A 24,885-nucleotide genomic window follows, 5' to 3' on the forward strand; every position below is an offset into this window, starting at 1 on the left:
GCTTTGTGCTTGCTGCTGCTTCAGCGTTAGTTTGCATTAGCGCTCCAGAAACGATTGCTTCTCCTGACTTGTGGAGTACCGCAGATTGCATCTGGAGAAAGTTGTATAAAAGTCCCTTCTATAAAGAGAGAAGACTGGCAACAAACTTGTGTGTGTGTGTGTGTGTGTGTGTGTGTGTGTGTGTGTGTGTGTACATTTTACACATGTCTGTTTTTGAGGGGACATGTGTGTATGTGTGCATATGTGTATGTTTGTGTATATATGCTCATAAGTATTGGATGAGGGTATCTGTAAATCAGTAAGAATGCTGGTATAGCTGCAAAGCATAGCATCTTTTAAAATGAGAATAAGAATATTAGCAAAGGGGCAACCATGTTTTAATGAAATTTATATTTTTTATTTCTGAGATTATAATTGTATCATTTTTCCCATAGAACACACATAGATTTTCCAGTGCCAAACACTCAGCCCTGAAAACATATATATGGGTAGCATGATACAGATCAAATGGGTTATATTTAGGAATACATATGTATGTGCATATGTGCATGTAAAAACAATTAGTGAACACAGAGGCCTTGGATTTGAAGGAGAACAGACAGATATAGGAAAGGGGAGCCAGCCATCTTTTATAATCAAGTTCTGCTTTCTTTTTATTATTGTGAACATTCTTTTAAAAATAAAAACGTCTAAAATATGAATGCTTGAAAACTGAATAGTAATGAACAGTGCCCACTCACAATAACCTCATGTACAGCCTAGAGATTGGAGCACCAGTCACTGGGAGTCTAGGCAGAAGCGAGTGTTTGTGGATGTGTCCACTTGATCCTGCTGCAGAGGCTCTTCAGGTTACTGAGCTGCCCACACGAGCTGCAGTACAGTAGACAGCCTTGGAGTTGAGGCTCTGCACTGGGAATGTGTTCTACAGAAGGCAGTGACTGTTCATCGCTGATAATCTTCAATCCTCCGTGATGCCTAATCTACCAGAACACAGTAGCAGATACTAGACAGAGGTAAACTGTGTAGTGACAGTGTCATTTTGGGTTGTGTACACTTTCTTGTTTTATATCCTCTTAGAAGTGTTGAGAGCTAACCACGCGTCAGACAGTATGAACAATTCCAGGCTTTCGAAGGTGACTAAGATATACTGCCCTATGTCCGCCTACATAAAGATAAGAAAATGGGGCAGGGGGGCTAAATTGGGAATTCACCAAGACAGTAGAACAAAATAACAGACATTGAAAATATTTTCACTGAAGGGGGGCATATATTTTTAAAATATATATAGCTGTATATCTATAGACAGACAGACAGACAGACAGACAGAGGAGGAATAAATCTCTGATGAAAAAGCACGTAGCTGACAATACAGCACAGAGCATTTTAGCCAGAAAGCAACAATTTCAAACAATGTCTCATGTCCGTACAATTGTGTTTCAAAGAGCATGTGCGTCATGAAGCCTAAAGAGATGGCGTCATCACACTGTCTCAGTCTGTCTCATGCACACGAGAAGCCACTTCCTTCCTAGAGGAGTTTCAAGTTGAGACCTGCACTCCCACCAGCACACAGGTACTCAAATGATTTTAGGAGGCTCTTTCTTCCCTTCCAGCCAGCTTTCCCATAAGACCTCGATTGGGTGCAAGAAGAGCTACATTGCTCCTCCCTCCTGCTCTTGGGATGACATTATTATATCCTAAAAGTTACACACACACATACACACACACACCCACACACACACACACACACACACACACACACACACACTGTACTTCAGGAACAGTTGAAAAAGTGACTCAATCCTGTCAACTATTCACCTACTACGTTACAGGTCTGTGACTTGTAAGGCTCTCTCTTCTCTTTATTCTCATCAAGAATAAATTGGTGCTGGAGTGTACTGTGTACTGAGTGCTAAACTGTGGGGTTTCATGGAGGTTAAGTGAATTTAAGTGAGCCTGCGACTTATAATTTCAACATACAATGAGTTTATTATGATCAGAAGTTTATTATCCATCAGAAAGCAAAGAAATCCTCTGGGTGAAGTCATGAGAAAAGGCCACTACTTCCTTAGACGAAATGTTTAATTCATTTCAGCACCAAATCAGCTCACTGGTATGGATGGGTGTATGGTAGGTGTGATACTAAGGCCTTAGGATTTAGCATCTGACCTGAAAGTCACTAGTCTGCATCCATTCTCTTGTCTTACACTGTCCAGATTCCTTGCATTAGTGACTTTTGTCTTCCCTTCTGAGAGGTCGCCCCACTCTGGTCAGGTATCATTCCATCACTGCATCCTAGCCCAAGATGGCTGCCAGTATACTGGAGCGTGTTGCCAGAGACAAGACAAAACAAGGGTTCTGCTTACTGGCTTCTGTGAATCAAATGGGTCTCCTAAAGAGACATGATAGCTAGCCACTAATGTGTCATTGACTGTAGCCCCAGAGACACCATGCACAAGCACAGAGCCCCTGTGCCCATGGAACAGCAGTGTTGCCACTGCTCTGCCATTGCCTCAAGCCTTTCACCAAGATTTTCAACTATGAACTAGCCTCTAATGATTTCTATCCATGTAAGAAAGTACAATTTGAGTTTCATTAGGATTGAATAATAAAACTTTCCTCTCCCAAAAAAACCAAGCCAACAAAAGTTGTAAATTATCAGAAAAACTAAGTTTTATTCTATGTTAAAATATAGAGAAAAATACTCCCAGTTCTCTGTCTTCATTTGCCCAGCTTCCAGCCTTCCTTTGTCTCAGCCAAGTAAGCTTACCAAAGAGAATGTCAAGAGTTAATTTAATATCTCACACCTGTCAAGTTTGTAAGCTGTCCTGGGTGCTTGTATCACCCTCTGTATCACCGTCTCCTTAGCATGGCCACATGATACAGCAGTTCTTAAACATTAACATGAGAAATGTGTTAGTCTAGAGTGGATCCCTAGGGAGTTCCCCTTCACCCTTCTAAACTCCTCCTAGGAAAATATCCCTTGGAATAGCAACTTAAGTTTGATCCATGGACCTACATAAAGGTGGAAGAAGAGAACTGACTTAGAAAACATGCCATCTGTGGGCTCTAGAGATAGCCCAGCAGTTACTAGTTCCCACAAGGCAGTTCACAGCTGTAGTTCTAAGGACTGACACCCTCAAGCAGACATACATGCACGTAAAATACCAATGCATTTTTAATAAATATAAATAAATAAATGTGTCAACTGATCATACAATTAAATATACATACATAGACTTGTCCTCTGACAACACACATTCACCATGGCACACAGGCCACCAACACTCCAATGTTAGCTTTTTTTAATGTCAAACCTAACCTTTCATATTCTCAGATTTACATTTAAATATAAGTAAAGTATTCACTAATGCAAACTTGAGCTAACAAGCTACCAATCGGGTGCAGGAGACCATAATGTTAATTAGGAAGTAAGATGATAAGGTTGTCTCATCTTGAGGATTAAGACCCTGCTGGATTTTTTCAATACTATAAATGACAGATAAGACTGTAACACAGTGTTGGAGAGGTCAGTTCTCTGTCCGAAAACTTTAAGAACAATAAGAATAATTGGATTCCATCAAGGCTCTGAAGAACGAAGTAGGCATTTGAAACATGGAGAAGTGTGTACCACCCAACACAAAGTAAAGAAGGGAAGGTCATGGAAGCGATTTCAATAACTAAGCCTATGTTAAAATGACAAATGGAAAAATAAAAATCATACAGGGATCCAACGAGGACAGGCTTGTGTGGATGTGTAGATGTGAAACCATAGCACATTTGGGTAGCTTCAAGATCAGTGGAATAAAAAAAGTGTTTGGGACAGGTTGAAAGGCCTAACAAGCTGGATGAGGGAGTTGAGTCTGAGTGAACGTGGAGCCGTTGTGTGAAGGGGACACTGACAGTTCCTACAGTTTAGAAGCATTAGCCTTTGTGCAGTGTGAAAATTGACCTAGAAGCAGATTCACTGATGTGTGCAGACTAGATTGAACTAGGGCATGTTAACAGGGAAGGATCTAGTGGATGAATTTGAACTATGGTATTGCATTTCAAGTTCTGTGGAACTGGAAGTGGCTATCTAGTATGAATTATGCATATTCAGATCTGGAACCAAGGAGAATGCCTAGAAATATAGTCTACAGAGTCAGCGACAAATTATTGATAATTCAAAGCATAGGAATGAGATGATGTCACTTAAATTTTATAGATTGAGAAGATAGAACCAGGGTACACAGACACTGTATTTACCAGGGGAAACATTACAAAACATACTTACAGAGCTTGAATGAAGTGGCCAAAGAACAAAAACAGCGAAGAGAAACTGATTTTCCAGACATCAGAGATGTTGGGAACATTCTCCTCTCATAAAGGAGGAAGTAGACCATTCACATGCATTCAAAAACCAGAAATTTATTTATAGAAGGTTTGATGGAGCGACAGGTGCTAGACGCCAGTTAGAGGAGAGTTGAAGACACAGGCAAGGAGTATATCGACAACTTCCTGTGCACTCTTCTGGTGTCTCCTGCCTACGACTTTTGCAAGGAGCAGATCCCAATGTCTGTCTCATTTCTAGTTAATCTCTGAGTCTTCTCATTGAGTGTTCTTTAGAGGAAAATGAATTCCATCTGTCATTTTCTCCTGACAAGTTTTGTTGAGTTTCTCTACCCTATACACAGTCTTCTCTGCACTATTAGGTCTCTTCTCTCTGCCGTCATCCCAAATTTAACCTATAGACTACCCAAAGAGTGATGTCAGACTCATTGATAAAATTTCACATTGGAGGCTAGGCAAGGGATGAACATACTGTCGACCCCTCACAGAGCTGGGACTGACAGTGGAGATGAAAAGACCAATCTTAAGCAACCGGTGGCTAGTGAAGTCTTAGCATCCTATCAATAACCCACTAGGTAACCTGATAAACAAGATGAGAACTATGGTTATATCTCACTGGCATAGCATTTAACCTGGGCCAATCTCCATCGCTACCATAAACAAACAAACAGATAAATGAATGAATAAATAAATAAATAAGTATAGGTTAGAATCTAGAAAAATAACACAGGTAAAAGGGATATGTTTGGATAGGTAAGATAGTACAATATTTGGAGTCTTTCAGGGTTGAACCTCTGAGATACAACACCAGAATTGGGGCTGTAGCAATATTTACACACTTAACCATTTTGGAGTCTGAGAACCAAGGTGGAAATATCGTCACACTGGGAGTCCTAAGCTCCATGCCAATCTTTTCACTTCTTTTCTGACTCAAAGACTTGTGTTGAGCTGTGTCAAGGGTTTTATAAAAGTCCATTAGAAAGGGGACGGTTTGTCTCATTCTAGTTTGAGTTGGTTTAGTTCAGTTTGTGGGGTTTTTTATTGGATATTTTATGGCTTTACATTTCAAATGTTAACCCCTTTCCAGGATCCTCCCTCTCCCACCTCCCCACCCCCACTGTTTCTAAGAGGATGCTCCCCCTTCCACCCACCCACTCCGACCTCCATACTCTGGCATTCTCCTACACTGGGGAAACAAGTGTTCACAGGGCCAAGGACTTCTCCTCCTGTTGATGCCAGACAATGCCATCCTCTGCTACATATGTGGCTGGAGCCATGGGTCTCTCCATGTGTGGTTTAGTCCCCAGGACCCCTGGGGGCTCTGGTTGGTTGATATTGTTGTTCTTCCTATGGGGTTGCAAACCCCTTCAGCTCCTTCAGTCCTTTCTCTAACTCCTCCATTAGGGTCCCCATGCTCAGTCTGATGGTTGGCTGTGATCATCCCCTTCTGTATCACTAAGGCTCTGACAGAGACTCTCAGGAGACATCCATATCATGCTCCCGTCAGCAATCACTTCTTGGCATCAGCAATAGTGGCTGGGTTTGGTGGCTGCATATGGGATGAATCCCCAGGTGGGGCCATCTCTGGATGATCTTTCCTTCAGTCTCTGCTCTAGTCTTTGTCCCTGTATGTCCTCCTGTGAGTATTTTGTTCCCCCTTCTAAGAAGGACTAAAGCATCCACACTTTGATTTTCCTTTTTCTTGAGCTTCATGTGGTCTGTGAATTGTATCTTAAGTATTCCAAACTTTTAAACTAATATACACTTATCAGTGAGTGCATACAGTATGTTAACCCCTTTTGTGGGAAGTCATTTCTTTAATAGCTGAGCAGTACTCCATTGTGTGGGTGTACCACATTTTCTGTACCCATTCCTCTGTTGAAGGGCATCTGGGATCTTTCCAGCTTCTGGCTATTATAAATAAGGCTGCTATGAACATAGTGGAGCATGTGTCTTCGTTGTATGTTGGAGCATCTTTTGGGCATATGCCTAGGAGTGGTATAGCTGAGTCCTCAGGTAGTACTATGTCTAATTTTCTGAGGAACTGCCAGACTGATTTCTAGAGTGGTTGTACCAGCTTGCAATCCCACCAACAATGGAGGAATGTTCCACTTTCTCCACATCCTTGCCAGCATCTGTTGTCACCTGAATTTTTTATCTTAGCCATTCTGACTGGTGTGAGGTAGAATCTCAGGGTTGTTTGGATTTGCATTTCCCTGATGACTAAGGATATTGAACATTTCTTTGGTGCTTCTCAGCCATTCAGTATTCCTCAGTTAAGAATTCCTTGTTTAACTCTGTACCCCATTTTTAATAGGGTTTTTGATTCTTTGGAGTCTAACTTCTTAAGTTCTTTGGATATTTTGGATATTAGCCCTCTGTTAGATGTAGGATTGGGAAAGACCCTTTCCCAATCTGTTGGTTGCCATTTTTTCCTATTGACAGTGTCCTTTGCCTTACAGAAGCTTTGTAAGGCTCTTCCCCACTTTCTCTTCTATTATAAAGTATAGTTAGAATCAGGAATGATCCTGGCTAGGCAGGAAGAAGACAAAGATGATTCCCAGAGCTCATGTACTAATAAATTCCATAGTGCCTAAGGCAGGCTGATCCTGGCTAGACCTCCTCTGGCTCTTTTACTAATCCTGTACACTCAAGATATTTTATTTCCTTTTATGAAAGTGCTGACTTTGTGACCTTTCATGCTTTGCAAAGGTTACATACCCACACTGAATCATTTTCAGTGTACAATGGTTGATACTTTTAAAGGAAGCAGGGAAACGGGTTTTGAAGCCTAGTATTCATTCCCAAAGGAGAGCTGTGATCTCACCCAAGGTTCGTGCATCCTAATTTAGATTAATGAACCAGTCCAGTAGATAAATGTGTCCTCTTCGTGAGTAATAGAATATAATCACTGTTTTTTAAACTATAAATTCTTAGTAAGATACTACAGCTGGAAGCATGCCTGGTCCTTGGGGTTTAAACATTTAGGCTGTGATCTAGAAGATTCTTCTAAAAATCCAGCTGCTGTTTGATACCCAGCTAACAGAAATCTTGTTTGTTTCATGTAGTGGCTATGCCCCCTGCCTAAATAGATAGTGGGTCCAAACCACCCGGGCTCCTTGTTCCCATCTGTGCTGCTTTCCCCCTCTTCCCCTTTCTCTCCACACACACACCTCCATCCCTCCTTCCTTTCCTTCCTTTGTCTCCTTGTTCTTCTCTCAGCTTATTTCCTCTATCCCATCCTAACATTCGGTAGACATTACTACGCCTTTTCCAATCATGGGAAAGATACAGAGGGAAATACCTGAGTTTCCTATTGACTTGCCCTCCCAGGACCTGAACTCGGTGTGAGTGATGGTCAGTCCTGACAACAGTGTAGTAATGAGTGTGCCTTGAAAACACACACATACTTTAATTGATTTTGGACCTGTGTGCATGTGCTCACACTATGGTGCTTATGTGCTGGTCAGAGGCAGGAGTCCAGTTCTGTTATTTCCTGTTATGTGTGTCAGTCAAAGGGATCGAATGTAAATTGTCAGGCTTGACAGCACCTGAGTACTGCAGTGTGCTTGCTGCCTCTAGAGGTCTCAGTCTCTGACTCCCCCTCCCTCATTTCTCCCCCCTCCTGCCTTTTCCCTCTTCCCCTCCCTTCTTCATCCCCACCTCTCTCCCTCTCTTCTTTCCATTCCCCTCACCCTCCCTTCTCCTCTCCCCTGCCTTTCTCTCTCCCTCTCCACACCCTCTGTGCCCCAAGCATGCCTTTAGCAGCTTGTTAGTTAAGTCTGGTATTGACTCCTGCACCATCCTGACACTGTACTTATTAGAAAGTAGATAATGAGAAATTTTAGTTCCCCTTAAAGAATTTTTAAGATGTCTTTGTTTTTATTTTCGTTTTATTTTTTAGATGTTGGTCAATGAACCCATAATCTTTTCCCAAGGGCAGTTGTTCTCACTCTCTTTCCAAGTAACTTCATACTCATTAAATCCGGCTCACTTGTCAAATTCATCCTAGAAAATTTCTTGTGTCTCACTGAAGCCCAAGGCCTTACTGGAAGAGAGCAGTTCAAGTCCCACTATGAGGGTTAGGACTCCTGGCGGTGGACTGAGGGGTTGTCAGTGGCAACAAAGACAAAATCTTCCTGAGACCAGGATCACCACAGTATTGTCCTGGAGAAGACAGACACTGTCTGCAACCAAGTAAACGAACACACAGGAAACTGCCTCATCTTGCTTTCCTTGGCTGTTCCCTGGAGTCTCCTTTCTACAGAAACATAGGGCATTTTCTACTGTAACATTGTCATATATGAAAAAATTAGGTTAAATGAGACTCAAGCCTCCTTTCAGCTTTAAATTTGTGACTTTCACATATATGCTTAGTTTAGTCTAATAAACCATATTTTCGTTTGACTTGCTATTGTATCTCCTGCCCAGGTTTGTAGATAGCCATAACTTCTCAGTGCTGTGTTAAAAAAATAAAAAGATGAAACTGGACGGTATTAGAAAAATAACTGAAAGTACTAGAGTTTTCAAAAGATAACTATCATATTATAGGAAATATTAGTACCGTGCAAGAACCAAGCATTATGGGACAACTTAGGACCTATAGTGCATTAGTATTCTTGTAGTTTTTGAAACCAAGCCTTTCTCTCTAACTGTGACATAAAGCTGGCAGGGATGGCTATGTGCTAAGTGGTCTGAGTGAGTGATAGCAGTTAACACTTCAGTCATTGTAATCATACCCGCCTTAGCTACTAATATTCCTGTTATAGCCTCATAACAATAAGCTGGGGAATGTTCACAGTCTTTTCTCATTGTTTTCAGTGGTCATCAAGAGTATTTCCACTTGCTAGGCTTTTTAAATTACATATATCAATTGTAGCTATTTAATAAGGTGTTAAGTAGATAATGCTTTGACAGAAAGAGAATCTGAGCGTGCTTTCCACTGCTGTTGATGGGTTTTGCCCCTGTCTAGGTTGAACTTTATAGTACCTGAGAACAGAAAATTTTCAAACCTGATGCAGTATTTTGTGGACCTACGGGTATTGTGGTGTGAATTCACAGAAGCTTTAATTAACAAACATTATAAGGGAAAGAACTCTGAAATGCATGCCCTAGATGGATGTAAGTAAGAGCCTTGTGAAATCACAGGGTGACTGCTTGTTAGGATGGCAGAGTGCTCTCATGAGTCATGCTACAGAGCAATGCAGATTGTAGGGAACACGGGGAGAGTGGCGGGTTTTCAGGCATCGTTTTCACCTTCGTTTGTTGGAGAAAATGGGTTGTAATTGCATGTCATGGAGCCTTTTCTTCCCTTATAGAAAATGTCTTGATTGGATTTATCATCCTCTCTGTTTTACATCTAGTTTCCACAGCAAACAGTCATGGGTTTGAATTGGTTTGATTACAATAATTTGTGCCTTATTCCTTCCTTCCCTACCCTATCATTTAAATCCTGTCCTGTAGCTTAAGCAGTAAACGCGGAAGCTATCAGGATGGATTGAAGTTACTTCTTCTCACTCTTATGGCCAACCTGAGTACCACCATACTTCCCAGCACTGCTATCATTGCGGGTGAAGGTGGTGGTGGTGCTGCTGCTGCTGCTCCCCATCCTCCTCCCTCCTCCTCCTCCTTCTTCCTCCTCCTTCCTCCTCTTCCTCCTCTTCCTCCTCCTCCTCCTCTCCCTCCTCTTCCTCCTCCTCCTCTCCTTCTTTTGAGTAAGGTTGGGTTACCCAAATGTATCTTATTGTTACTGCCTTGCATTTAAGATGATGATAACACTGTTTTACTATTAGCTGTACACACTGATAGACTTAAAGCCCCTAATGTCAGTTTAATCCCAATAAACAGAGCCCAGCTTCCATTTCTGCCCTGTGTCGAACATTCTTCCCAGTATGAACTGGAATGTGCCTTAGCATGCCTCCATCTGCCTCGGGATAAATAATGTTGTCTAAAGGCTGATGAGTCAGCTTCTGAGAATTATAATAATGGTTTAATGTGAGCTCATTTGCAAAGGAATGAGCTTAGTTTTGGCTCATAGTTCTAGAAACTTGGGCTCTGACCAGGGCTCTCTAAACTACACTAATACCATGGCAGGGACAGGTATGTTTCTATGATTCTCTCCCTCTCCTTAGAAGTCAGAGGACTCCTCCCTGCTCTCCTAATTCAGTCACTACCAAAAGGCTCAACATCTACATGCTGGAGTTAGAGTAAGTTTCCAACTTTGCGATGAGATGAGCATGGGACTCTGGGAACTAAACATGTGCAGTAGACTGGGAACGAACTAATATTAAAACAAAGCATTGGATGAGAACGAAGATGGCAGGTGCCGTCAGCCTGTGCTTGCAGGAGCCATAGGAAATGGTGCAGTTTATACTCACTGCGGTTTACAGCCGTCTGAGAATACTGTGCTTTCCACTTACTTCTAAATGAAAACATTACCAGAGGGAATCTGCACCAAATGCTTTCAAGTGCTAAAGTCATTGAGTGCTAATAGCAAACAACTGGCCTTGCTTGTTATTAATTCAAGCAGTTTGTTAGATACTATAATATAGGTGAGAGGTAAAACTGTAAGACTAGGTATGACCACCTCGAGGGGTACTTAAAGAATACGAAAGGGAATGGGCCAGTGTCAGGATGATCATTAAAAAAACAAACTAAAGCTATCATCTCCATTAATAGAGATATTTTCACTAATTTATAAGAGAAAAAACTAAGATTAATAAGTTTAACTTATCAAAGATCACAAAGACATTATCAGAAGCAGGTATTTGAACATACAAGCTCTAATTCCAGATATTCATATTCCGAACCACAGTTTGTTAAGACTGTTGTGTTCACTTGGCAGGAGAGAACGAAGAGATTACCATGGCAGTGTGTGACAATTGTCAGTTAGTATTGGGTACATCTAAGTTGGAGACCTTAAGTCTCTGGAACAACCATTACCATTGTGTGCAGTTATGTTGTTTACCTGCAGTGATAGTTAGCCAGCCATTTTAGTGACCACAGAAAGAGAATCGGCGAGATTTCATACTTTTTAGACTAGGTAGATGAGAAATTAAAGTACAGCCAAGCAAAAATGACCGAATGCCACGAATAAAGACAAATGTCTATGAGATTTCTACTAGAAAATGTAAGAGGAAAAGGAACTTAAAATAGGGAGATGGCTCAGTGTACTAAGTGCTTGCTATACAAGTAGAGACCTACGTTCAGATCCCCAACACACACACACACACACACACACACACACAGAGAGAGAGAGAGAGAGAGAGAGAGAGAGAGAGAGAGAGAGAGAGAGAGAGAGAGAGCAGTAACAGCAGCAGCAACAACAAAAAAGCCAGTCATGGCACCATGTACCTGTAACCTCAGTGCATTGGCTTAAGGAATGGTGGACAGAAGAACCCTGAGGTCTTACTAGCTAGCCAGCCCAGATGAACTAGTGAACCTCAAATTCAGTGAGACACTCTACCTTCAGAAGGTGAGGTAGAGGGTGATTGAGAAAGACACCAACATTGACTTCCGGCCTCCACATCTGTGCCTAGCATATTCATCCACATGCACATACGCTCACAGCACACAGAATCAGAATGCCGTTGGACTCTATTATATGGAAAGTAAATGAAGAAAGACTATCACGTGCAGACTGTAATGAGTATGAGCAGAAGGACTGCAACTGAGAATTCTATATCCAGTTCTATACCTGTCACAAATACCCTGAAAGGTACTTGAGTAGAATGAGAGTATGTGATCCACATGAAGAAAATGCTTGAGAGATCAAATGGATAAGAATAGGTTTATCAAGATGAAACAAAGAAATAAAGCAAGTGAGCAGTAAGCCATGGAACAAATCCAAAAGAACAAAGAGAGCAAGCAGTAACATGGAAGGCAAAATACAGTTCCTTGAAACAGAAAATTCATAATAAATATATTTTAGTAAGATTTCAAAATAAGGTGTACTAAAGTATTCCAGCCATGTGAGAATAAGAAGGCTGAGATAAAATGATTTAAAAATCTTGTAAATATGTGTGGAAGATATCTTTGGAATTTCCACCTTACATGAGTAACTACAAATGTTGGTAGAAAAATACTCAAAAATAGTAGATAGTACATAGTCTTAAAATCGATAATACTTAAACCCTAATGCACTAAGCTGTATAGAGACTAACTTGTAAAAATGGAAGTTATTAAGCATAAAAGGAGAACTCAACATTTCCTCTGCAGTAAGTGGGAGACGTCAGTGTGTTCTCTGAAGGGGATGGACAGTGGGAAAACATGTAAGGACAGGAGGAGACTAGTCACTATGTTTGATTAGAAAGGCTCACTTATCTAATAATAATGTACCTTTTCAAGGAGCATAAACAAAATCAACACGCTCTATGCTACATAGATACCTTTAATAACTGAATGGAAAATAGACACTATAGACCACATTCTCTGATCATAAGCCAACAAATAAAAATATATAATGACACACAATTAAAGCTTTAGGCACATCTACCACTAAGGTCAAAGAACATATACAAAAATAAAACTATAGACTACCAGAGGTTAATGAGAGAGAGATATGATTTATTTCTAAACTGTGTTATAGTGTGTAACTCATACTCAAACAAAATGTACAGCCTTAATTATTCCTTAATTAAAGAAGAAAATGGGCAGGCTGTGGTAGGACACAGCTCTAATCTCTGTAGTGGGAGGCAGAGGCAGGAGGATTATTGTAGACTAAGGCTGGGCTGTCTGTTTAGTGAGTTATAAACAGAGCAGAGCATGTAATAGATCTCACCACAAAAGATCAAGAAAGGAGAGAGCTGAAAAATAAGATCAACAATTATCTTTTAAAAATACATATAAAAAAGGAAGAAACTTGGGAGAGGGTAAAGCCTGAGTTACAGAGCACAGAACCAAAAGAGGTTCACACGCATTCTAGACTAACACCTGAGCAGGCCGGTCCTGGTTTGTTGGGAGGACATGCTCAAGGATGGAGGCGTGTATAATTCTCTGGGCTAAGGTCAGGGCTGATCATTTCTCTCCCTCCCTTTTCCTCAGCTTCCTATCTAGAAGCAGAGTGCACTGGCTGCAGGGCCATGCCTGCAGGAGTATGTATATGTATGCTCAGTGTGGTCCTGGGGCTAGAGGGGATTTTATACTCCGGCTACCTCTACTTTAAACTCCTACTCAACAATGTGTCATGTGAAGAGAGTCATAGACTTTACAATGCTGAGTCACTGCGAAAGACTTTTCAAAAGTGCGAGGGGCCCTCCCAACATAACTAGACTGCACTAATAGAACTCGGTCCACAATGTGTTTTTAATTGTGTCGGTTTACATTAAATGTTCTCTTTTCATTGGCTTTTGTTCATCTTACCTTGCCATAAGACTTCGTCAGCAACAAATCATAACCCCCGAGCCTTAATAAACCAGGACCCTTTGTGATCTCATTCTGGAAGTTGTCATTTAACTTGTAGATGTTATTGTAAATGTGGGGAATCGTTATGTTGCTACTGGTATTTACTTCATGAGTAATGGAAAAACCTTTGCCTCTCAGCTTAATGCAGATAGGGATCATTAACAATCAACACTCAGCATGCCTTTTTTTATTCATTTTGAGTAAGTTCCAGACATTAATATAGTTGAACTGTTTGCATCTCGATTGCTATTGGTGAAAAACAGGGCAATGTGAGAGAAAATTGGTTTTTAAAAAGCTTGGAAAAAAGCCTGTAATGAGAGGAGTAACATCCTCTCTTTCCTATGTTCACAGTAAGACAGTGATAAGAGGCGTGTGCGTGTGTGTGTGTTGTTGTTGTTGTTGTTGTTGTTGTTGTTGTTGTTGTTGACAGTGCTAATATCCTCTCATATGCTCACTGAGACAGTGATAAGAGGTGTGTGCATGTGTGCGTGTGTGTGTTGTTGTTGTTGTTGATAATGCTAATATCCTCTCAAATGCTCACTACGACACAGTAATAAGAGGTGTGTGTGTGTGCATGTGAATATGTGTGTGTGCGTGTGAATATGTGTGTGCATGTGAGTGTGTGTGTTTGCTTGTCTATGTGTGTGTGTTTGTGTATGTGTGCATGTGAGTGTGTGTGCAAGTGTGTGCGTGCATGTGAGTGTGTGTGCAAGTGTGTGCGTGCATGTGAGTGTGTGTGTATGTGTGCATGTGAGTGTGTGTGTGCATGTGTGTATGTGTGCATGTGAGCGTGTATGTGTATGTGTGTGCGTTTGTGTGTGTATGTGTGCATGTGATTGTGTGTGTGCAAGTGTGGGTATGTGTGTGTATGTGTGCATGTGAGTGTATATGTACATGTGAGTGTGTGTGTGCATGTGTGTGTATGCATATGTGTGTGTGTGTGTGTGGTGTTGTAGTTTATAATAGAAACATAAGTTTAGTAAACATCTTGGTTTTGCTATGAGAAATGGATCCTAAGGTCCAGAAATGTGTACTGTCACAGCTTGTATCACATGCATCAGAGAGGTCGGGGAGTTTTTTTTAATATTGGTTTTATCCTTTATTTATTCCAGTGATGCCAACAACTACTAGAAATAATTGAAAAACCTATTTTAAATTCTGATTATTATTCTACTAGCAAAGTTTTTGTTTGGCTGTTATATTTGGATGGTATCGATACAAAAGAATCTTTGAAAACTGAACTATGTAGTTATTGCCAAGAAGTAAAATTGTATGTATATGACACCTTCCTTATGTATTTTATACCTGTTTAGAAAAACAGGTCAAGCTTTATCTTAAGTTGGTCTTTTTCCTCATCAGAAAAGCTAGAGAAATTCCTTTATTTCATTGTTCCTTTTGGTTTTGATAGTATTAACCACCTCAAAAGATAGCCTGGGGAACATGGAGTGTGTTCAGATAAAGGGCTCAGACACATTGTTTCTACCATAAGGACAGTTCTGTTGAAGGCAACTGCCAGCTTCTGCATGGGCCCATTTGTTTCTGAAACCCTCTCATACTTCCTGTTGGCCCTGGCTGTGTTGCTGGCTTGGAGGATGTGTATGTCTGTCTATACAGCCTTCCTCAGCAGTCTACCTTAATTAATGTATATTGGCCTTATTAAAATAATGCCTTTTAAGGTGGGCTGCCTCGTTGCACATAGTTCAAAAATGGGATCGTCTGTTAAATTTACAAAGTTATCAAGAGTTGGAACTCCCCGTTTTACTTTCCTAGTATTTCCATGGATTTTTCTAAAAGGTTTTCCATTCATTTCCCATTCAGATCTCCACAGTGCTCATGCGCTTGTGCTTGCTTTCTTTGTGTGCAGGATGAGTATAAGCCCGAGAAGTCTCTGTCCGATGAAGACTTGAAGAATGCAGTCAGTGTGCACCATGCTCTAGCATCCAAGGCCACCGAGTATGAGAAGAAGCCGAATGTGTTTAAACTCAAGACTGCAGACTGGAGGGTCCTGCTTTTCCAAACCCAGTAAGTTTGTTGGTTTTGTTCTTATTTGGTCTTCGTTTCTTCCCCTACACACACCTCTTTCTCCTTCTCTTTATTCTTCCCTCTCTCCATATAGAGGATCCAACTCTGATCTCTGTACTCATGATCTCTCTCTCTCTCTCTCTCTCTCTCTCTCTCTCTCTCTCTCTCTCTCTCCCTCTCTTTCTCACACACACATCATATATACAATAATGATATTTTTAAAGAGTGATGCCACAAATATTGACCTATAAGTCTTTGTGATCGGTATCTTGTGTGTCTTGTACACCTACCTAAGACTAGGATTACTGGGTTGCATTGTTAATGTGTAGTTAATATGTGAGGAAACAATTCAGTTCTTTCTCGCACTGGTCAGGCATGCCTTTTTATATTTCTTTTTTACTGTGTATGCCTGAGTTTAATTTTAAAATATAATTTGTGACTAAAAGAGGAAAGTTAACTTTAATATTATTAATAATATAATTAATAACTATTGATAATATTAATATAATAGTGATAATATTAATATAATTAATATTTAGTTTTGGCCTAGACTACCTTCTAAGAAAAATGGATATTTGCAAAGTATACATACCGTTTTGCCTATGTCCTTCAGAGAAAGCCACAGTTTATTCGGTAGTGATTCCCTGTGGCCTTTCATTCCCACAGTGACTGCTGATCGCTGTTGAGAATGGTAACCTCCAGTGAACCAGTGAAGTTTCTCACTAAGAATAAATTATTTTAACGTGCCATTTTAAATCAGTAGAAGGCAAAAGGCTAAGTGTTTTCTACATGGACAGAGCACTATCCTAGCGTACATATCTCTTCCTCTCGTAGGAGTCCAGAGGAAATGCAGGGATGGATAAACAAAATCAACTGTGTGGCAGCTGTATTTTCTGCACCACCTTTCCCTGCAGCCATTGGCTCTCAGAAGAAGTTCAGCCGCCCACTTCTGCCAGCCACCACAACAAAATTATCCCAGGTAAGCAAGCCAGTGTGATCATGCTCTGTGCTTGCTAAAGCAAGCCCTGTGGTGATACCAATATTAACTAATTTTTAATGTTGAAAGATTGTGCATATTTTGGTGTGTCTTATAAGGTAAACTTTGCAGAATTGCATGATTAGGCAGGTACAAAGGGGTTGTGCCCCAATTTCAACACTTCAGACCTGTGCCTACATTTTTACTTTTTAATCCTAATTTTATGTTACATGACTTAGGGTTGGGGCAATATCCTGGCTTGGTGATGAGCTTTTCACCTTTATTCATTACTTTCCTTTTCCTGAGTGCTTTACTGAGGAATATAAAGGTATTCCCATGATTTCCTTCTCACTGTATAGCGAGAGTGGGGTAATTCCAGTTTAATACTTCGCCCTCTTGGGTAGAAGTGGTGAGATTCGGTTCCACTAAACTCATCCAGGTCAAGAGACCAAGCTCTTTATCATATTCATTTCTATCTACTTCTCTGCTGTTGTCTGATTAATCAAAAGATTATCCTACCCTAACATTGTCAGATTAGTCTTCCCAAGGATTATGATACTTTCTCCTCGAAGCTATGGTCTGAGGCCCTGCCAGCACTAAACATGTCTGAAATAGCCTCTCTGCCCTTGACTAGTGAGGGACTTTGGAAGTTACTTCCATGTCCTTATGAAATTCTTGTTCCTTAATACAGAATTAATGTCATCTAGGATGGGCCAGAACCTTGTATGGCACAGAGGACATGACAGTTGAGCAAAAGGGGAAGCCCAAGATCTGATAGGAAGCTTAACGGAAGTCAAGCTGTTGTCTGATGTGTGATATAAGGGGTTAGAGGGAAAAAAGCCAGATGCCAGAGCTATGTGCTTGTTTTCATGGCTAAAGAGGCCTTGTGACCATCAGGAATGTACCTCTAAGGAAAGCAGGGCCATGTTACGAAACAGCGTTGTCCTAACCTGTGCTGCTATAGCAGAGTACCACAGAGTCAGTAAGCAGCGATCAGGGTTCTCCTGTTCTGCGGTAATCGTGTAGAGACTGCATGGTGAAGAGAACAGGGGGCTGAGCAGGAGAGAGTGGAGGGCGTCAAGCTGATGCTTAGCAGCCCACGCCTGTACTCAGAACAGCAGTCAGTAACGCGCGAGTGTGAAACACACTCACCTTGCCACCTCTTGACAGCCTGAACCCAGTATTGCCCCAGTAGAAATCAAACTTCCGTGTACGCTTTGGAGGGGGACACTAAACCGTTGCATGTCTGCTATGTGTAAGATTTTTGAATGTTTCGGTAGCTTCCCAGTATCCTTGAGACAGTAGCCTCAGCAGGGTAAGAATGTGATCCCATTGGTACTGGAGAAGTTATCGTTGTTGCTGCGTGATGAGAGATTTAAGGAAGATTGCACTAGCAGCACAAAGGCCCTTCAAGGAGCGCCAGTAATCCAGAAGGGAATGCTAGCTGTGAGTGGAAGCTGAAATTTCCATTCATAGAACAGGGCAGCTCTAATGGCTGGGAAAGATGAGAAGAGTTGTCACCTAGATTCAAATGGCTGGGGGCTGACTGATTCCTGAACTGACTTGTGGAACCCTGCTTCACTTATCTAGTCTTCGCCACTCTGGTTCTCGACAAAATCCTTTCCTATGGCCTTGCCTTCCTTCTGGTTCTAAATATTGTGGATCCAGGGCTCAGAAACAGACTAAGGAACTCCAGAGCCAGTTTCTATATTTAGGTGAGAATAACCAAATACAGAGTGTCTGCATTAAGAAAAGAAGGGAAGACAGAAAAAGCAAGGCAAATGACCCCTACTAGGTGGCAAAGAAGTCATTGGTAAACTTGGTAAGAGCATGTTGGCTGGAGCGATGGGAGGTGAATCTGAACCAGTCTTCTTTGATGAGGGAATGCACGGTGATAGGGATGGACAGGAAAGGAATGGGCACAAATATGATCGTAGTTGTAAAAACATTAGTAAGAGAAGAGGCATGGCTTCAGGAAGGATCATATGGTGTGGGGTTTTAAACTTGTGGTAGATATTCACTCTATAAGCATTACCTTTGCCATACAAATCGTCATATACTTAAAAGGTATTAGGGATAGAAACGCTCAAGCATTAGGGAAGAGTGGCATTTAATTTTCATGTATAGTAAGTATGTTTAGGGAGACATTGCCAGACCCTCTCAGAGATCAAGCTTCATCCTCTCCCATTAAGAACCACTGCTTTTTCCAGAGACTGTACATCTGAGAGCTTCAGATTGACAGACCCACAGTCTGACCACGAATGCCTCCTGAATGCCAGAGGCTTTGGGGTAATTTGAATTTTTAAAGTATGTAACAACAAGGTGAGCACTCTCCTGGGAAGATAAACAGTGTTAGGAAAATCAGAGGTCCAAGTAAGAGTGTTTGGTACTTTGAGTGCATTATCCTATCACTGGGGAGCTTTTCTTGAACTTGTTCTTGTCTTGCCTCCAAAACGTATTAGCCTAAGTTATTAGGACCGATGGCTGCCAGTGTGGCACAGCTCTTCCTGAACAGCTCTGCTGTGTAGGAGTCACCTTCTCTGTTGTTTTCTTCACAGTGCTGCCAGAGTACATTTCTCTTCTCTTGGGGGTGGAGAGACTACTTCAAACATTTAAAGATTTCCCCCTCCTTCTGGTGTAGCTGTCCAAACAGAATATCACGCCTTCCCTCCCGCGCGCACACACACCGGATAGTCTCTTGAGGACATTTTATACCCACCAAAGCAGTCATTTTCAAGCTCGAAAGCACACAGCATGATCTGAGACTTGTAGCACAGGCCCAGTTTGCAGACCTAAGTGATGATTAACGTTCAGACTGAGCCAGGAAGGATGCGTGTCTCAAGTATACAGGGGACTGGCCAGGAAGACAGGAGACATGTAGACACATGACTCTGTGGCTCTCTGCCTTCCTTAGGCCTTTCCCCACGTAGGAACACTCATATCACATACAGACAGTGACTGTTTCTTGTATCTGGTCCTGTTGTCTTCGAACTCCATTCATTTTCTTGTAAAAGTTTGGAATGGTCAATTGTTAGATACTGATCAGTATACATTAACTGAGGGCAAGCCACTTGTGAACACTGGGAAGAAACAAGAGTCCTGTGCTCACTTTTCTCATTGAAATATCCACCACTTCTCGGTGGGTATTAAACCCAGAACCTTTAGCATGCTGGGCAAGCACTCTACTGCTGAGTGCTTCCTCATTTAATCCTGAGCTCCGAGTGGGCCCACTGAGAAGACACTGGGAATGTGTGTGGTATGCCAAAAGAGGAGTCATTCTTCCTCATGGTCAGAACTATACACTCATCGTGCGCACACTTAAACAGTCTGTCATGTCATCTTGTACTGTATCATGTATTAAAACATCACACGGAGCCTCACTGATGTGTACTGTTAACACTATTCCCAAAGGTAAAATAAATCCAGGTGTACCGGACACATCTATAATTCAGCTATATGGGAAACTGAGTCGGGAGGACTATTTCAAAGCCAGCAAGGCAGTATTTTGGTTAATTAAATATAAAAAGCAAAATATGAAATACCCTTCAAAATAAAAATAGTCTTGGGTGAGAGAAAGTGAAAATCTCATCTTAAACTGTAATTGACAAATAAAAATTATCGCTATTTGTAGTTACACTGTGTTTTTATTGTGCATACATTGTGCAGTGATTAATCAAGATAATTGACATATGTGCCACTTTTTTGGTGAGAGCATTTGACATATTTTTAGCAATGTTGAAATATGTATCACGCTATCAATTATAGTTGGCTTGAGTCACCAGAGAATTCTTGAATTTATTCTTCTTCCTGACATTTTTGATCTTTGACTAACATCTCCCAAGTCCCCACAGTCCCCAAGTTATATAGCTACTAGTCTATCCTCTAGTATCCTGCAGTGTAACGTTTTATGGATTTCACATGTAAGTGAGCACTTGTAGTATGTGACTAGAATTTAATGGTCTCTGTCGTTGGGCACATAGTTTATGTCCATATCTTAAACACTGTGAGTCATGCCACAGTGACCATGATAGTGCATACATCTCTTTGACATTATTTCATTCCTCCAAGTGTATACCTGGAATAGGGATGGCTTGATCATCTAGTAATTGCCTTTGTAGTTTTCAGTACCTGTTGGTGTATGTATGTATGTATGTATGTATGTATGTATGTATGCATGTATATATGTACACACACACACACACACACACACACACACACACACACACACCCTCACAGTTCTGAATCCTGGAGAAACAGGTCAGGATGCCAGCAGGGTCACAGACTGGAACATCTCCCTAAGGGTTTCCTATCCTTGCTGTCCTTTATTGTTGCTGGGTTTCTAGCCTTTCCTTGGTGTGTAGCATGCATGCAGAGGGGTCACCAGGCCTTATGACCTCATTAGCCTGGATGAGACTCCAGCTTCATGTATGGTTGCACGGGTTTAGAGCTTTGGCATACCCATTTTAGAAATACATCCATCTGGGACATGCATGGTCTGTATGCTCCTTTACAGAGCATAACAGATGAATGAAAATTGTAAACAATTCTCCCTAAAGTGTTTCCCATGGCTTTTGCCATTGTCTGTGAAGAGATGATGGGTTTCCCATAAACTTCACCATGTCTCTTCCTGTGCCTTCATTCCCTGCCAGAGTGACTTTGGGTATTTGGTTGTACTTGGTATTTCCAATGAATATGGTCCTACTTTCATCCTTCACTTTATTTTTCTTTTTGTTATTTATTTTCTATTTGAAAACCCTACATTTGCAAGTTTTTTTCTTTAGGCTCTAGAGATGTCACCATTTTTAAAGTACCCTAAGATACTGTATATGACTCATGCTTCTGGGTAACTTTTTACTTAAAATATTACACAGTCTCAATTTATTATTTGTAATTAATAATTTTCTGGTAACTTTAAAAATTCATCTCCATTAATCTGTATAAATTATGTAATATAAAATTGTTTCTATTCTGTAAAATATATTTACTGGTTATTTTAATCCCTTTTCATCTATCATTTATTTATTTTATACTGCACATGTAAAATTGCTCAAGATTTTGAACCAATTTTCATGGAAAAGCAGAATGCTAAACAGCCACACAATTGTATGATGCCAAAGAATTAAAATATCTTTTGTTTCAAGCCTGTTTAAAGCTGCTGGATATGTATTACGCATCTGTAATCCCAATCATGAGGTAGAGGCAGGAGGGTAATGAGTGAATTTCAAAGACAGTCTATTCTACTCAGTGAGATCTTGTCTCAAAAAGAAAGACAGACAGGAGGGAGGAAGAGAGGGAGAAAGGGAATGAGAAAAGGAAGAAAGAAAGGAAAGAGGAAGAAAGAAAAGGAAGGAAAGAAAGAAAAGAAAAATCAGTATTTTCACTGTTATGAGAGAGCTAAGAGGCATATCTTTTCAGGTAGTGTATTACCAAGTTGATATAAATGGTGTTAGTTTCTGGTGTAAGCACTAAAGGTATTCAGGCTGTAATTACTCTGTGTTTAACTGAATGACTGCTTTGGGTCAATGAAGTTGAAGCCAAGTGAGAACCTCTGTCACTCTAGGGAAGAATTTCATCTGCACATAGGTTTCATAAAATCATTTCTTCTTAGCACAATTTCTCCCCAAAAGAAAAAAAATATGCATTGTGATACATGTAAAATGTTCATTGTGATAGGCAGGGGGAGGCTAACAGCATTGCTGAGTGTGCATGAAGAGAGAAGCCAAGTCATGGCTCTCAGGAAAAGCACTTAATTGTTCAGCTTGTAACTAACATGTTGGTTGAGTTTTTTTCCTGAGAGGTCTGGTCCCCATTTGGTGACAAGTACAGCTGATAAAGGGCTCAGAAACAGCATGGCTTTGTGACAAGAGATGAGCTAGTGATGTTAGTCCCTATTGCCATCCTAAAAAGGAATATACTAACACTGGCCTAACCAAATTGGAAGGACTTGGGACCAAAGGCTCCTCACTGGATTGTTTTGATAAATTGACATCATTAAGCAGAAAGGATTTTACAGGCGTCCTGTGCTTCTCTTGGACTATTTTCTGCACATTGAATGACTTCACAATTTCCCGCAGGAGGAACAGCTGAAGTCCCACGAAAGCAAGCTGAAGCAGATCACCACTGAGCTGGCTGAACATCGCTCATATCCCCCAGACAAGAAGGTCAAAGCCAAGGATGTTGATGAATACAAGCTTAAAGATCACTATCTCGACTTTGAGGTATGGCGAACCTAGATGTTACTAAGTGGTGTCTTATGATCTGCCTGTGAAGTAAACACCTCATAGCAGTCATGGTAGTGAGCTTGACTTGTCCTGGGCCCAACTTAGAATGTCCTCATATGACAGGAGCCCTTGTAGCCTCATGTGTGTGATTTTACTTAAGCACCAAATAAATACCAAAGTGTTGGCCGGTTCATTCCTGTCAAACAAACAGCCTCCAAGTCAGAATGGAGTGCACCTGCGACAAGGGTAACAAAAAGAACAACAGTAAGGGAAACGTGCCAGGGAGGACAGCTGCCTTCTGTGACCCTGTGTTCCTTCCAACAGAGTTTAGGTCAAAATAAATGCAGTGGAGGAAATGAGCTGGGAAGAGAAGGGAAGCATCTGCTGCTCCTGCACACCCTCGCTGCTAGGTGACATCAGTGCATTTGTCTCTCGCACTCACCACATGCTCTGCAAAAGGGTACTGATGGGTGAAGACTGCCCTCATTCTTCTGGCGTTGCCAGTGTGATGAGGGGAAAGGCAGCATGTTCAGCCCAAGCTGAAAGCCTCATCCCAAGGGTGCCCTTCATCTGAGGTTTCTCACAAGTCAAAGTCAGTATCCTCCAGCCTCGGCTCTTGACAACCACACTCAGCTCCTTAAGTACCTTTCTATAAAACAACAAAAGAAAGGGGAGAAAGTATGGGCCATGATTTACTCTTTCACACTCTCTTCTGTAATAACTCAGGCTGTCACTCATTGTACTTCTAGGCCCTTCCATGTTCTCAGTTTTCCCTCATTCCTCTATTATATGGCATCTGGATGGGACCTGGGAGCATGTGAGCATTTGCGTCCTAACCTTGTCTTTGCAGGGCTCCGCTCTGTGCCCTGTTCACTGCAGCTACTGCCTGGATGTCTCCTCTGTATCAGCAGGGCTTCCACAGCTCTCACTGGAGACTAGCAGTTGCCTCCTGCTATCTTTCCTTCCTTCAGTTCATCCGTGCCCTTTGCTGTTGTTTCTGAAGGTCAAAGTGATGATAATGTCACCTGTCCCATAGCTGTCCCGGCTCTTACTCCCCCTCCCATTTACCTTCTAATTCAAGTTCCACACATGAATCTGAGAGGATTTGCCTTTCCCTCCTATCTGGACCACAGGTCTCTCCACATGCACTGGTAACTAACGTTTCTGTCCCCTTCTCCCTGCAACCATATATGCACTACCTTGTTCAGCTACTCCTGCCTCCAATGTCCTTTGTATGGTCATTTTTTTTCTTGTTTTTATTTGCTTTTTATTAGATATTTTTATTTACATTTCAAATGTTATTTCCTTTCCTGGTTTCCTGTCCATAAACCCCCTATGCCCTCCCCGCTCCCCCTGTTCCCATTTCACCCACCCATCTTTTCCCAGCTTTCCGCCATGACATTCCCCTACACTGGGGCATCAAACCTTGGCAGGACCAAAGGCTTCTCCTCCCACTGATACCCAACAAGGCCATCCTCTGCTACATATGCAGCTGAGCCATGGGTCTGTCCATGTGTACTCTTTAGATGATAGTTTAGTCCCTGGGAGCTCTGGTTTTTATGGGGTTGCAAACCCCTTCAGCTCCTTTAGTCCTTTCTCTAACTCCTGCTCTAATGGGAACCCAGTTATCAGTTCAATGGTTGGCTGAGAGCATTTGCCTCTGTATTTGTCATGCTCTGGCGGAGCCTCTCAGGAGACAGCTATATCAGGCTCCTGTCAGCATGCACTTCTTGGCGTCAGCAATATTGTCTGGATTTGGTGGCTATATATGGGCTGCATCCCCAGGTGGGGCAGTCTCTGGGTGGACTTTCCTTCAGTCTCCGCCCTGAACTTTGTCTCCTATCTCCTACTATGAATATTTTTGCTCTCCCCTTCTAAAAAGGACTGAAGCATCTGCACTTTGGTCATTCTTCTTGAGCTTCATGTGGTCTGTGG

The 24,885-nt window shown here is 41.5% G+C and overlaps 1 protein-coding gene across 18 annotated transcripts in view; it reads left to right on the plus strand.

Annotated features, from left to right (window-relative positions):
- Positions 1-24,885, plus strand: part of Psd3 (pleckstrin and Sec7 domain containing 3) — a 563,941-nt gene that overhangs the window by 510,794 nt on the left and 28,262 nt on the right. For all 18 annotated transcript variants that reach the window (XM_006253039.5, XM_063275383.1, XM_063275384.1 and 15 more), the window contains 3 exons: positions 15,596-15,753; positions 16,588-16,732; positions 22,804-22,947. In XM_006253039.5, the coding sequence (XP_006253101.1) occupies positions 15,596-15,753; positions 16,588-16,732; positions 22,804-22,947 (447 nt within the window). The remainder of the gene's footprint in view (positions 1-15,595; positions 15,754-16,587; positions 16,733-22,803; positions 22,948-24,885) is intronic.

Source organism: Rattus norvegicus, chromosome 16, assembly GCF_036323735.1.
Source record: "Rattus norvegicus strain BN/NHsdMcwi chromosome 16, GRCr8, whole genome shotgun sequence".
Classification (NCBI taxonomy): Eukaryota; Metazoa; Chordata; class Mammalia; order Rodentia; family Muridae; genus Rattus; species Rattus norvegicus.